General features: G+C 43.8%; 1 protein-coding gene across 1 annotated transcript in view; it reads right to left on the bottom strand.

The window, feature by feature from the left end:
- The window catches only part of fasn (fatty acid synthase), a 57,347-nt gene that overhangs the window by 23,052 nt on the left and 21,304 nt on the right, over positions 1-12,991 (bottom strand). Inside the window, exons 9-18 of the mRNA XM_057826903.1 lie at positions 11,155-11,629; positions 10,133-10,320; positions 9,392-9,581; positions 3,162-3,256; positions 2,925-3,059; positions 2,621-2,824; positions 1,315-1,430; positions 1,064-1,236; positions 786-977; positions 535-615 (exon numbers count right to left, since the gene is read on the bottom strand). Coding sequence (XP_057682886.1) covers positions 535-615; positions 786-977; positions 1,064-1,236; positions 1,315-1,430; positions 2,621-2,824; positions 2,925-3,059; positions 3,162-3,256; positions 9,392-9,581; positions 10,133-10,320; positions 11,155-11,629 — 1,849 coding nt within the window. The remainder of the gene's footprint in view (positions 1-534; positions 616-785; positions 978-1,063; positions 1,237-1,314; positions 1,431-2,620; positions 2,825-2,924; positions 3,060-3,161; positions 3,257-9,391; positions 9,582-10,132; positions 10,321-11,154; positions 11,630-12,991) is intronic.

Raw genomic sequence — 12,991 nt, 5'->3', positions numbered from 1 at the left:
AAAAATTAAAAGTGTTCATTGGCTGTCACTAAGTAGCATTGGCGATCGCTACACAAAGCTAACTAAATTACCACCAAGAACGATCAGAGACGTAGGACAACCAGAGGATATACAAGAAAGACAGGGCTGATAGTAAAGGATAGCTTGTTAAAACAGCAGAATGTCATTGTCAGTCGCGTCGATAAAAAAGCTAAGGCTATGCTTAGGTCGGCTCGTTTTTTTCCAGTCTTTTTCAGCCTTCGACACTCAAGCCATCTCTTTAACTGAACATTTTTATGTTCTTCCACATCTTTGCCAGTCAATTTGGCACCAGGCACATCATTTTCGGAGGGAATTGGTAGGTTTGGCTGTGTAAACATCTCCTTTGCACACGATTTCCATTCATTTCCTATTAGGGACAAATGGTGGCTTATCCCTACTTAGCAACAGTAGCTAATTTCATGAATATTAATGAGCGGAAGTGACGTGTTGCTTGCGGTACGCCATTGGCACATCATTGTATTGTCTACAGAAATGAAATCTTCAAAAACATACCACTGACAGCCAAGTTTCCATTCTCTGAAACTTCAAACTTGTTCGTGGCCGGCATGAAAGACACTTGCAATTGGACAACGCCTGTAGAGATAAAAGAAAACAGTTACTGTAGCTCTGTTATCTAATATCGTTAGTCTGTTTACAGTTATTCTTAATTGAGCTTTTATCTCTTTTTGGAAAACTGCTATTTTCATTTTTTATCACCTCAATTCTTTGGAAACATTGAAAAATAACCTAATATCACAGCTCACCAGTTTTTGGCAGGATGGTGGCCCTGTGGATGGTGATGTCATCAAAGACAACAGGAGTCGTGTCCATGAAAAGACCCAGACTTCTCACTAAAGTGCGCCAGGCCAGTACTAAGTAACCTGTCGCCGGGTAAAGGACACGCCCATCGATGCAGTGTCCAATCAGATAGTAATCTGGAGACTCTGGATTAATGTCTAGAGGTTAAGAGTTGGACAAACAAGTTAGTAAAAAAAGTACTTTCCTGAATCAAACTGAAGCAAAACCGATGAACAGTACATACTGATGTTGTAGACTATAGTTGAATTTGAGCCAGAACCAGAGGAGAAGTCCTCAGTCTTAGGGACATCCCAGGTCTGGGAATGGTCCCACTGCACCAAAGGGGAAATCATAGGCGTTCCAACAGGAACAGGATATTTAATCTCTGAACACAGTCTGTTCACATCCAAGTTGATGCTAAAAAAAAAAGTGCACAGACAATTAGCATTTTAAACCAGACTGTCATTGAATGCAAAGAGTGATATATTTACTGACCCGTTCATGTAAAGTTTGCCGATGTTTGAGAGGAAAAATTCCAAGTTATTTGGGTGACCTCTCTTCATGAGGGGAAGTGAAGTACATGTGTTCTTCAGGCTACGCTTGAGGATGGCCTAGGAAAAATGACAAGTAGTAGTGATGTGTGTGTCTATTACCGTATTGGCCCGAATATAAGACGATGTTTTTTGCACTGAAATAAGATTGAAAAAGAGGAGGTCGTCTTATAACTGCGGTCTAAAAAAAAAAAAAAAAAAAAAAAAAAACTGCGGCCTAGACATATACCCATTCACGACGCTTGATGGCGCCAGTCATCAATGAATCGAATGCTGAACGCGACTCGGGCGGCCAAAGCGAACCCCTGACACGAAGAAGAAAGTGGTAAGAAGGAAAAGAGAAGAAAATACCGGTAATAGAAGAGATAACCGAAAATGGAGAAACTTCGCGACAATTTGGAGAAAAGTGGGTCGAAGATTGGCCAGGTTAACCAGTGTTTGGCCATTCCTTACTACGCGGCGAAACGTCCTACACAATGCTCAGGGCGCTTGCATATGCATTCACACGCATGCGCACATCGGTTGGAAGCGGCGAGTACTCACTATTTTTGTTTTTATTTAGTTATTTAGAACCTTTTCACAGCCTCAAAGATACTTTTTGCATGTATTACCCTCTCATACTTTTAACCATTGTGTTTTTTTGTGTTAGCTTTGAAGCAGTTGACCACATTAGTCACGTAGCGTATTTAAATCGTCCTTATTTGACATAACTACATTTAAGTATTTTCTGCAGGCATTTCTTTAGTACGTTATTCCTGTATGCATCTAAACAAAACAAGTTTAGAGCGCACGGTAGTAATTTAGGTGTCAAATTCGACTAATGTAAGACGTTTCGCCGATGTAGGACATTTTGGCAGAACACCGGCAGCTGAGGAGAAGTTATGACGCAAACTTCAAGTTGATGGTGATAAATGAGGCGGTGTCTTCAAACAACTGCAAAGCGGCTGTGAAATATGGTGTCACAGAGTGTAATGTACGGAGATGGAGAGCTCAAAAAGATCGCCTAAAAAATGCTCAGTCAGAGAAAAGCTTTCCGTGGTCGTTTCTGTATAAAAATTAATTTGGTGTTCAAAAAGTCTTTTTTCAAACTTAAGTCTTGAAAAAGAGGGGGTCGTCTTATAATCGGGGTCGTCTTATATTCGGGCCAATACGGTAATAAAGTTTGAGTTAGTTTTTGGTTCAATTGTTGTATAAAAAATTGATTCAACAGTTCAAAACAAAATTTCAAAACCAAACTTGTATGTGCAGACCTGAAGAAGAGCATGAGGCGCTATCTCCAACACCACAGCGTTGTCAGGCACTAGGCTGAGGCCCTCTTGGAACAGAACCGGGCTCACAAGGTTGTTGACGTGATAATCAGCCGAACTGCAAAGAGCCAGAGGCGATTCCCATTCTGACTCGGGGATGCTGGTGCTAACCCAACGGGATGAACGCAACCTTGGACTCTTAATGACCTACACAAAGAGAATTAATACCGTTTCAGTATATCAGTATCAAAATAGTACAGTAAAAAGGATTTAAATCGCAGTCGTGAAATAATGTAGGAAAACAAACCTTTCTCAAGGCGGCTAAGAGTGCTGGCGCGATGGATGCCATGTAGTAGGAATGGAAAGCCACACCAGCGCTACGCACCTCCTTCGCGAACACTCCCAATTCTTTAAGCTCGGACACAAACTTGCTAACTGCCTCCTGACGAATAAACAGCAAATCAGTTGTGAAATAAAAAAAGAAAAATCAAACTGTGCTTGATATTCAGCAATAACTTTGAGATGCTGTGAAAAAATGTCTGACCTGAGGGCCAGAGATGGTGACCGTCTCCTCAGCGTTGTGGCAAGCTGGCACAACACCCTTGGGACACCGAGCTATACATTCCTTCCAGGTCAATCCTGAAAAATCAAGCACCAAATTGTCCATCTAGCAGTACAGATTGCCTTAATTACAGTCACTGATCAACTGGAGCCCATTACAGCTTCTTTTGGGAAATGCCGGAAAATATTAAATAACCAAAGGTGGGTAGAGTCGCCAAAAATTTAGAATGTTAAAAAGAGTAGCGTTACTTCAAAAGAATATCACTCAAGTAGTCATCCAAAAAAACGTTTTCAGGTACAAGTACAAAAGTATTCGGTAAATAAAATACTCAAGTAATGTGTAACATTGTGAGTAACTGCTTATGATGATTGATTTTTTTTTTAAAAAAACAATGGTGTTTTATTTCTCAGCATAAAGTTATCTATATGAACTGTTATTATTATACTGTATACTGATACTTAGCTTCTTCAAGGATCCCTTTAAGCATGCCAGACAGCTGCTGGAGGAAAAGAAGAGTGGCAAGCTCGAAACCACCAGGGAGCAGTTGGAAAAGCATGTTAGAGACCAGTATAGCGATTCTCTAAGGAGCGTCCCCTTAGGAACTCCAGGATACGTACCCCAGCCCGCACAGCCGACAGCTGAGTTCAACATCAAGCCTCCAAGGCTCAGCGAGGTCCGGCAAGTTGTGGAGAAGGCAAGATCCTCTGCTGCACCAGGCCCTAATGGAGTTCCCTACAAGCTCTATAAGAACTGTCCCAAGGTGCTAGAGCTGCTATGGTACCTAATGAGAACTGCCTGAAAAAAGCAACTCATTCCAACCGAGTGGCAAAGAGCTGTAGCAGTTTTCATTCCCAAAGAAGCAAACTCCAAAGTCATCGGCCAGTTCCGTAGCATCGCCCTTCTCAACGTAGAAGGGAAGATTTTCTTCTCAGTACTAGCAAGAAGGATGGCCAACTACCTGCTCGAGAATGGTTACATCGATACGAACTGCCAAAAGGCAGGAGTACCAGGATTCCCCGGATGCGTGGAACACTCCACAATGATCTGGGACCAGATCCAGAAGGCTAAGCAGGAGAAGACTGACCTGCACGTTGTATGGCTTGACCTGGCCAATGCTTACGGGTCAGTCCCGCACCAGCTGATCAATTATGCAATGGACTTTTTCCACATGCCCACCTGCGTCAAGAACATGGTAGCACAGTACTTCGGCAACCTGCAGATGTGTTTCTCCGTAGAAGACTTCGTCACGGGGTGGCAGCGGCTTGAAGTTGGAATTGCGATGGGCTGTGCCATTTCACCAATACTGTTTGTTACAGCGTTTGAGATAATTCTCATTGGTGCAAGGCAAATGGTAGGAGGGATCAAATTGCCAACTGGTCAAAGGCTTCCCCCACTAAGGAGCTATATGGATGATGTCACCACCCTCCTCCAGACAGCAGCATGCACATCAAGACTGCTGAGAAGGATGGACGAACTGATCTCATGGGCAAGAATGAAGATCAAGCCCTCCAAGTGTCGCAGCCTGTCAATCAGGAGAGGGGTCAGGAATGACAGCAGCACCTTTGTTGTCGGGGGGGAGAAGATTCCACTTCTCGTAGAACAGCCCATCAAAAGCCTGGGGAGGCAGTACACCGCAGAGCTGTCCGATGAACAGATGAGGAAAACAATCATGAAACAGCTCTGCGATGGCCTGGCAAGGATCGATCAAAGCCAACTCCCTGGGAAATACAAGGTCTGGTGCTATCAATTTACACTCTACCAGAGGATAATGTGGCCCCTGAAAATGAGTGACATCTCCTCATCGACCGTGAATAAGATGGATGGGAAAGCCAACTCATTCATCCGAAAGTGGTTGGGGCTTCCACGCTGCCTCTCTGAAGCCAGCCTCTTTGGAAAGAACACGCTGCAGTTGCCACTGAAGTCACTCCAGCTGGGCTACATGCAAGAGAAGGCCAGGTTGGTCCTCGAGCTCAGGGAGTCCACAGACAAGTCGGTACGGAACGCCAATGCCAGGGTTCGGACTGGACGCAAGTGGAACGCCCAGGCCGAGGTCGACCAAGCCATCAGCCGATTGCAACATCAGGAGATTGTGGGCAGAGTCCAGATAGGGAGAGTAGGCCTAGGATGGGGAGATGCACCACGGTTCTGGTCCAAGGCCAACCGCAAGGAAAGGAAGGAGATGGTGGTAGCCGAGGTGACAAGGATGGAGGAAGACCGCTACAAAATCAAAGCTGTGTCGCAGGGTCGGCAAGGAGGCTGGACAACCTGGGAGGGGATCACAAACAGGAACATCAGTTGGTCAGACGTGTGGAAGATCCCACAGGCAAGACTCAGCTTCCTCATTCGCTCAACTTACGACACGCTTCCCTGCCCTCGAAACCTCCACCAGTGGTTTGGGAGGGAGGAATGGTGTGCACTCTGCAATGCTCCTAACGTCAGTCTGCAACACATCTTGTCAGGTTGCAAGATCGCGCTTTCTCAGGGCCGCTACAGGTGGCGCCATGACCAAGTCCTGAGGAAGCTGGCCGAAGTGCTGGAGGACTGTCGGCAGGGAAGCAGATTATTACCACCTGCGGAGGGCTCCACCAACTTTGTCACAGCAGGAGGGGCCAGGAGAAGCATCAGACCAAGGACAACACCGAGGCCCTTTTCCCCTGATTATCAGGAGTGGAGCATGAGGGTCGACCTTGGCAGAAAGCTGCAGTTCCCTACGGAGATCACCATCACCTCTCTCCGGCCAGATATAGTCGTGTGGTCAGCCGAGGCAAAAGCAGCGTTCCTTATCGAGCTCACAGTACCCATGGAAGAGGGGATTGAGGCCGCCTGTGAACGCAAGAAGGACAAGTACTCAGAGCTGGTTGCTGAGTGCTGCGAGGCTGGCTGGAAGACTACCATCTACCCAGTGGAGGTTGGATGCCGAGGCTTCATGGGGACGTCAACAACACGCCTCCTGAAGGACGTGGGACTCACGGGCAGAAGACAAAAGAAGGCAATAAAAGACCTGGCAGAAGAGGCGGAAAAAGGGAGCTTTTGGCTCTGGCTCAGGAGGAAGGACAAAACCTGGGGGAAGAACACCTAACCCCCAGACAACAGCCGCAGGGGACAACACCCATCAGCTGCAGGGGGTGATAGGGAGACGTCCCTGTCACTGCTCCGCCACCAGGAGACGTACCAGAATTAAAGGAGCGAAACGTTGGTGAATGGTGGTTTCTGGCTGATGACCCTGCAGCTGACTGATGGGCACCGGAGGAGGTGCGACAGGCAGTAATGCCCAGCAGGAAATACCATCTTCCTGTATAATCCTTATACTGTACAATAACCCATTACATAACCACATTAAGCCAAAGAAGTACAAAAAAAAAAGAATTCCAGCTAGAGAAAAAAAAATCTACAGAAAGGAAGAATCACTCGTCCAAAGACCATGAGTGCTCTCTACTGGAGAAAATAGCTCCAAGTTTGAATACAGTGATACTTCCTTTTTTCGTGGTTAATCGGGACCAAAACTGCGACGTAGTGCCCCGCTACCCCGCCCCAAAATTGTTTTGTTTTTTTTCCCCCCACTTTTTTCGTCCAAAGTATAATTTTAAAAAGTAAAACTTATTGTAAACTTATGTATATTTTAATAAATGTTTTTTAAGCCCTTCAAATATCAAACTATGATAACTTTTAAACATGTTACTGTCCCACGGAATTATTTTTAAACAAGAATTACGTGGAAAAATGCTTGTCTTTATTAAATGTTTCATTGAGTTAGTCCGCTCAAATCCGCTCACGCTGCACACTTACAGTGAGTTGCCACAGCAACTGTTGAACAAGCTAAGGGGCCGTTTACATGGTGACTCTCCAAGAATACGAAAAATTTCAAATTTGCATTTGCGTCTCTATCTGAACTGTCGCAATTCCGCATGAAAACGACCTAGTATTCATGCCAGGCCCTAGGGGGCAGTGCAGATTTACAGGGCGACAGAAAACGATGCACTTTGACTCCACCAAGCTCCCTCAGCCCGGAAAAAAATATGCCCGCCTACTCGAATCAATGGCATTTTTCTTTTGTTCAAAAAGGCACCAAAATTGAAACATTTAACATATTTAATTTAAAAATATTATTAAAACAGTACATTAAAACCGACATCCCGCCATATCTGCTGCTTTTAATGTTTAGTAGCACCGCTCCGCACGCCCAATGTGACGTGTACGAGTGCTGACGTTAACGGCCTTTGATACGCATGCCGAGGAAGCCCCCCTCAATCCCCGGCAATCAGATTTTTCCACTTTGGAGGCAGGATAGAGAATTTTTCGTCTTCGCCGACACCATATGCACTCGAGGCGAGTCCACTATTGATTCATAGCGTCTTTGTGTCGCAGAGTCCTCATGTAAACTGCCCCTAAATAATGCACATGCGTTCCATGAAGTTAGGGCTTCCAAGCTTCTCTGGCAAGATCAAACCTTAATGCCTGTCAATCATCGTGAACTTAACTCCAGTGTACTGCCTGACCAAAAAAAGCAGCAGGAGGCAGCATGGTGATTGGATTGTGACAGCTCTATAAAATACTGTATTTATTTTTTTATTTAAAAAAAAAACAAAAAACAAAAAAACATCAGCGATAGACTGAGGGCGCCAAGTACCAAGGGATCACTGTAGTTGAATAGTGACTACTAGAGCTGGGAATCTTTGGGCACCTAACGATTTGATTACGATTCAGAGGCTCCGATTCGATTATAAAACTTTTATTGATGCACCCACCCTCCTTTTTTTTTTTTTAATTTTTTTTTTAAATTAAATGTTTTGTACATTAGTTCCAAAATTGTTCAAAAATCCTCTCAGGCTAAACCAAACTACTATTTCAGTATCAAGTTAACATATAGCAGTAAACAAATATACAAAAATAACAGTAAATAAAAAAAAACTCCAGTCCCCATTCTGTAACAGCAGCTTTAAACTACATTCAATTAATTTAATGTTGTGAATCAACTGTTAAAATTGTTAAAATTGCTCCCGTTACTCCATAATTTCCCTTTTGTCTACTTTCGACATGTGAAAGTTTTAAAACTATTTTAAAGATAGATTCAAGTCAATATTTTACCGATTTAGGAGTATTTTAGATAAAAAGTTAATCAGGTTTGCTTGGAAGGTTCGCTACAACAGCCTTGCAGGGAAGTGTACTGCTTTAAGATGGCGGCCGTTTATAACGGCTGAATCTAGCTTTTTGTAGATGTGCTGCTCACGCTACCAAATCATTGGTGCATCTAGTCCTATATAAATGATATCTACCATTACATTATGTGGATGACGTACTTTATAGCAGCTTTTCGGCAGCAGTCAGGTATGTTGTTGTGTTTTTTTTATCTCGTTGCATGAGTTGAGCTAGAGCCGTGAGTTGAGCATTGGCATTACCTGAGGGGCCGGGTAATGAGAAGCATGATGTTTAGCTACTCTCGCTGCGTTCTTCCTCGTTGTGCCCCAAAGACCGCGCGGCGCGCTGAGTGTGTTGTACTTCCGCTTTACTTGGCATATTTCAATAATCGGAGTTTGGATGTTTGTGAATCGTTCTCGAATCTTCCATGGCCGAATCGCGAATAATCTAAGAATCGGAAATTTTGCACACCTCTAGTGACTACTGTAGTCACTTCATAGTTCCCATTATGAAATTAAAAGGATCATATGTATCTCCGGTTTTCCCTGGCCATTCGGTGCCTAATAAAAATTGGGAGACAGTTTAAAATCCGCGTTTCATTCGTCATGTGAAGGTCAACGCTCAATATCAAAAAAAATATTTTTTTACGGTGCTTTAAAGACGCAACATGATTGAACAGGCCGGCGTGATCACAGAATGGCAAGCTTGAATCTGATTGATATAATGGAGTCATGTGATTATTTTGCGATGTTTCATTGGTGGAACTGGTAAAGCATTGGCAGCGCTGGCAAAAAAAAAAAAAAAAGGTAAAATTTAATATGTAGAATAAAGAGGGAAAATGTAACGACGCTTGTGTAGCCCTAAGTAGCGGAGTGATAGTAGTGTTTCTTCTTCACAAATCTACTTATGTAAAAGTAAAAAGTATGGCGTGGCAAAACGTTACTCATGTAAATGTAACGGAAGAACTAACACGTTACTACCCATCTCTGTAAATAACCAATAATCCAATGATATAACTTCTATAAAATTCAATGTTTATCTAATGGCAGATGAGAGTTATTAAAGCTTTCGCTCACCCACTGCAGCCATGGCCCCAGGAGGAAGTTCAGCTTCCTTGATGCAACGTCCTCTCCAGTACGCAGCCAGAATGGCCTCCTCTTGGCTGAGGGAGCCGTCAGCGTAGCCACATGCCAACTCCCCCACAGAGTGGCCCACAATTCCATCCGGCCGCAGATCCAATTTACTCAGCAGGTCTATCTGGGCTATCTACAGCCGGGTGAGAATCACAGCAGGTAATCATTAAAACTCCACCTTTTGAGTCTCAGCTGTCAACACGGTTGTCGTAAAACATATTGCTACGAGTGCCTTATGCCTCCCAGCATGCAATGCGGTGCTGGAAATAACGTTCCAAGTTCATGTTCATGTTATTTTTCTACTTACTGTTTCAGTCATTAGTCATGCTATTTATTTTGTTGTTATGTAACCATTTTAGTTTAGTTTTTAAACCACGAGTTTGAATGACCTTTGATTTAATGACCTGCCATTAGTTGTCAATCTTCATGATGTGGATGTAAGTTTGTCCGTGAGTGTCACAAAACAGCAGCTGGTTCATGTTAGTAAAGTTATTTGGTCACTTCAATGATTTGTTGCTGTAAAACCGGGCAGTTAATGGCCCACTCCGATTCATATCGAAATGTACATGTAAGACATGAGTATTTTTTCGCCTCAAAGTGATTGGGTGCCCCTTCAACTATGTGGTGCCCTAGGCAACTGCATAGCCCGTTTATGCTCTGGGCCGGCCCTGGTTGCTGTCCTACCTGTATGGCGGCTAGACCAACAAAGGCGTTAATGGTGTCTTCAAAAGTAGCTTCATCAGCTTCCATTAGAAGGCGAGACACGACCAGACCCGTTTCTTCCAGTGCCTTGTCCGACCGCATTATGGATTCTTTAAAGTCTTGTAGCTGCATGAGGCTGCGACCCATGCCCGCCCACTGCGTCCCCATACCTGTTGATAGGGGAAAATATTACATTATGCTTTTGTGATGTATGATTGCTTCTGTGACATAGATTGTAACAACTTCTATTGTTTTTCACCTTGTTCCCATAGTTAGGAGACGCGCTTGAGAATCTCACGAGATAACTTGTTTTGCACCATAGTATTGTTTTACTACGCGCGTGGGTCCCATAGAGATAACTTGTTTTGCACCCATAATATTTAGCATTTCTTGGCATCTGTTGCAGCACAGCTCATCTGTCCCATGTGAAAAATCCTTTTTCAAGGGGGCTGAACCAAAAGTAGCTTAAATGTTTGTGATTGGACTGGGCCGCGCCGCTCGGGGGCGGAGGTTTGCCTCTCCGCCTCCGGGGGGTGCGTCCCTACAAAAACCGAACATTTCCGGGCGACCAGTGAGGTCCACCAGCGGGTCACGTACGGATCGCCTGGCTTTTGTCCTTTTGACGCTTTACTGGAGTGTTGTTGGCTTCCCACTCGTTTGTCACGGTAAGCGATTTTCATTTCTAAGGGACAACTAGTTGTAACGTAACGCGGTGATTCTGAGATTGATCAAATCTAGCGTCACGTTACCATTTGTTTGATTGTTTTTGATATCTGTTTGCTTGCTTTTGTGGGATTGTAATCAATAAATCACATTTATTCTGCATTTTCTAATCAATAAACATCGTCTATTGAGCAAAAGTGTGCCTCTTACTGATTCACCGCGAACCTGGAAATTTCAGAAAACACCTGTGATACCACACAAAGCAAAAGTGCTACAGTATTTGGGAATTTTGCGGAAGAACATATTAGTTTTTATAATCTTGTGTCTCGTAACTGTCTCACCTGAGCATATGTACCAGAGTGGTCTTGGAGCGGCCTGCACCTGCTGTACCTCGGTAATATCAGTCTGTGAGTCAATCAGTGTGTAACCTCGGTAGGGCATTGCAGTAGTAGGACTTTCGGACACTCCGTTGAGAAGAGACAGGAAGCTGTCATCGACATGGTTTTCCTTAGCCTTTTGAAGCAGTAAGTTCACAGCAGCTTCTGTACGCCCGCAAGCTTGAAGCACCCGAGGGACCGTCCTGGTTGGCTTACTATTGTCAGCCTGAGTCTGAGCACTTCTTTCATTGGGACGGAGGATCACGTGGACATTTGAGCCCCCGAATCCAAAGGAGTTGATGCCTACGATGCCTCCACGTACAGGGATAGGCCGGTCAACCACTTGAACGCGACCATCAGTGAGGGCAGGAATGTCAGTGTTAGGACTGTTGAAGTGTAGGTTTGGAGCCCAAACGCCTTTTTCCAGAGACAGTAACACCTAAACATTGGATAGAGTAGAAATTGTTAAATACAGTGCTCAACATTTAACTGTTTAGGTCATGTTATACATCTTCTGAGGAGTATTAGGGACTGTCTACACAACAAAAAGATATCCATATTGTTTAGACGGAGTTCCTTTAGCATGAAGCCCATCTGTTATGAGATTGAGACAACCCTAGAGACTATGCAATTTTCACAGATGATTAAATAGGATGCAATGCATACTATTGTTTAAGAAAAGAATAAGACATTTCCCGACTCTCTGTCATGGTCATACGACTCCAGACTGCTGACACTTTTTATTCTGACCTCTTTGCTGCATCAGCAATACATGCCCAAGCCCTGCTTTTTTTTAATACAAAGTTTTAAAAAAAGTTCTATCTAAATGAGATATTCTTTTCACAAACCTGCATTTAAAGGGCAGCTGAAGAGCTTTTCGGATTTCGTTCTTGAGTGTTTTACTTGGTACAGGGTGACCCAAAAAAAGGTTTACACTCAGTTGACTGCTTGTTTAAAAGCCATTGAAACATATCTAAATAGGTTGTCATGCTTAAGTGATTCATTAAGGTCACTCAATGCAGCTGGTAATCTCTCGTCTCTACAATTCCTGTACTTCTGCTGAAAATGAAGAAAACTTTAGCTGTACCTGAATTGCTGCGTGCCGGTCTGACACCTACTGAGATTGCAGCAAATCTGAGAATATCCAGATGTGCAGTCTACAAAGTTAAAAAGAAGCTGAAAGATACTGGAACAGCCTCACGAAAACCTGGGTCTGGAAGTGCCGATCTGTGCGGACCAAAAAGTTGATTGACAAGGTGATATGTGGCCACCCCAGAGTCCAGATCTCAATCCCCTGGATTATAGCATATGGGCAACTGTGGAGGACACAGTTGCCACAAACTTCTGTGGCAGCCTTGGAGAGGTCAATTGTTAGATCTTGGGAAAAGATGACAGCATCCTACATAAAGAAGACCTGTCAAGCGTTCCGCAGGTGCCTGGAGGCTGTTGTGACACTTAAGGGAGGACACATTAAAAAATAGAGTGTACTGTACATGTTCTTTACAATAATGTATAATTTGTGATTAAATTCTAATTCTAAACTGAATAAACATGGCATTTAAGTTGTATTATGGCAGTGTAAACTTTTTTTTGGGTCACCCTGTAGAATTGTCCTAAATGCATCATTCGCGGTCTCAAAAAGTCACATAAAAAAAATTAAAATAAATAAATAATGGACCGCTTAGTTTTTGTGTTATGGCCATAACTCAACACCCTAGCAACGAGGGACGTGCCGCCCTGCTGACCGCTACCTGATGACGTAGCTTCCAGGGGGCCTCGCCACCACTCTGAACACGGAAAT

This window comes from Corythoichthys intestinalis, chromosome 21 (genome assembly GCF_030265065.1).
Source record: "Corythoichthys intestinalis isolate RoL2023-P3 chromosome 21, ASM3026506v1, whole genome shotgun sequence".
Taxonomy (NCBI): Eukaryota; Metazoa; Chordata; class Actinopteri; order Syngnathiformes; family Syngnathidae; genus Corythoichthys; species Corythoichthys intestinalis.
The sequence above is the reverse complement of the archived record's forward strand: the minus strand, read 5'-3'. Positions and strand labels throughout refer to the sequence as shown.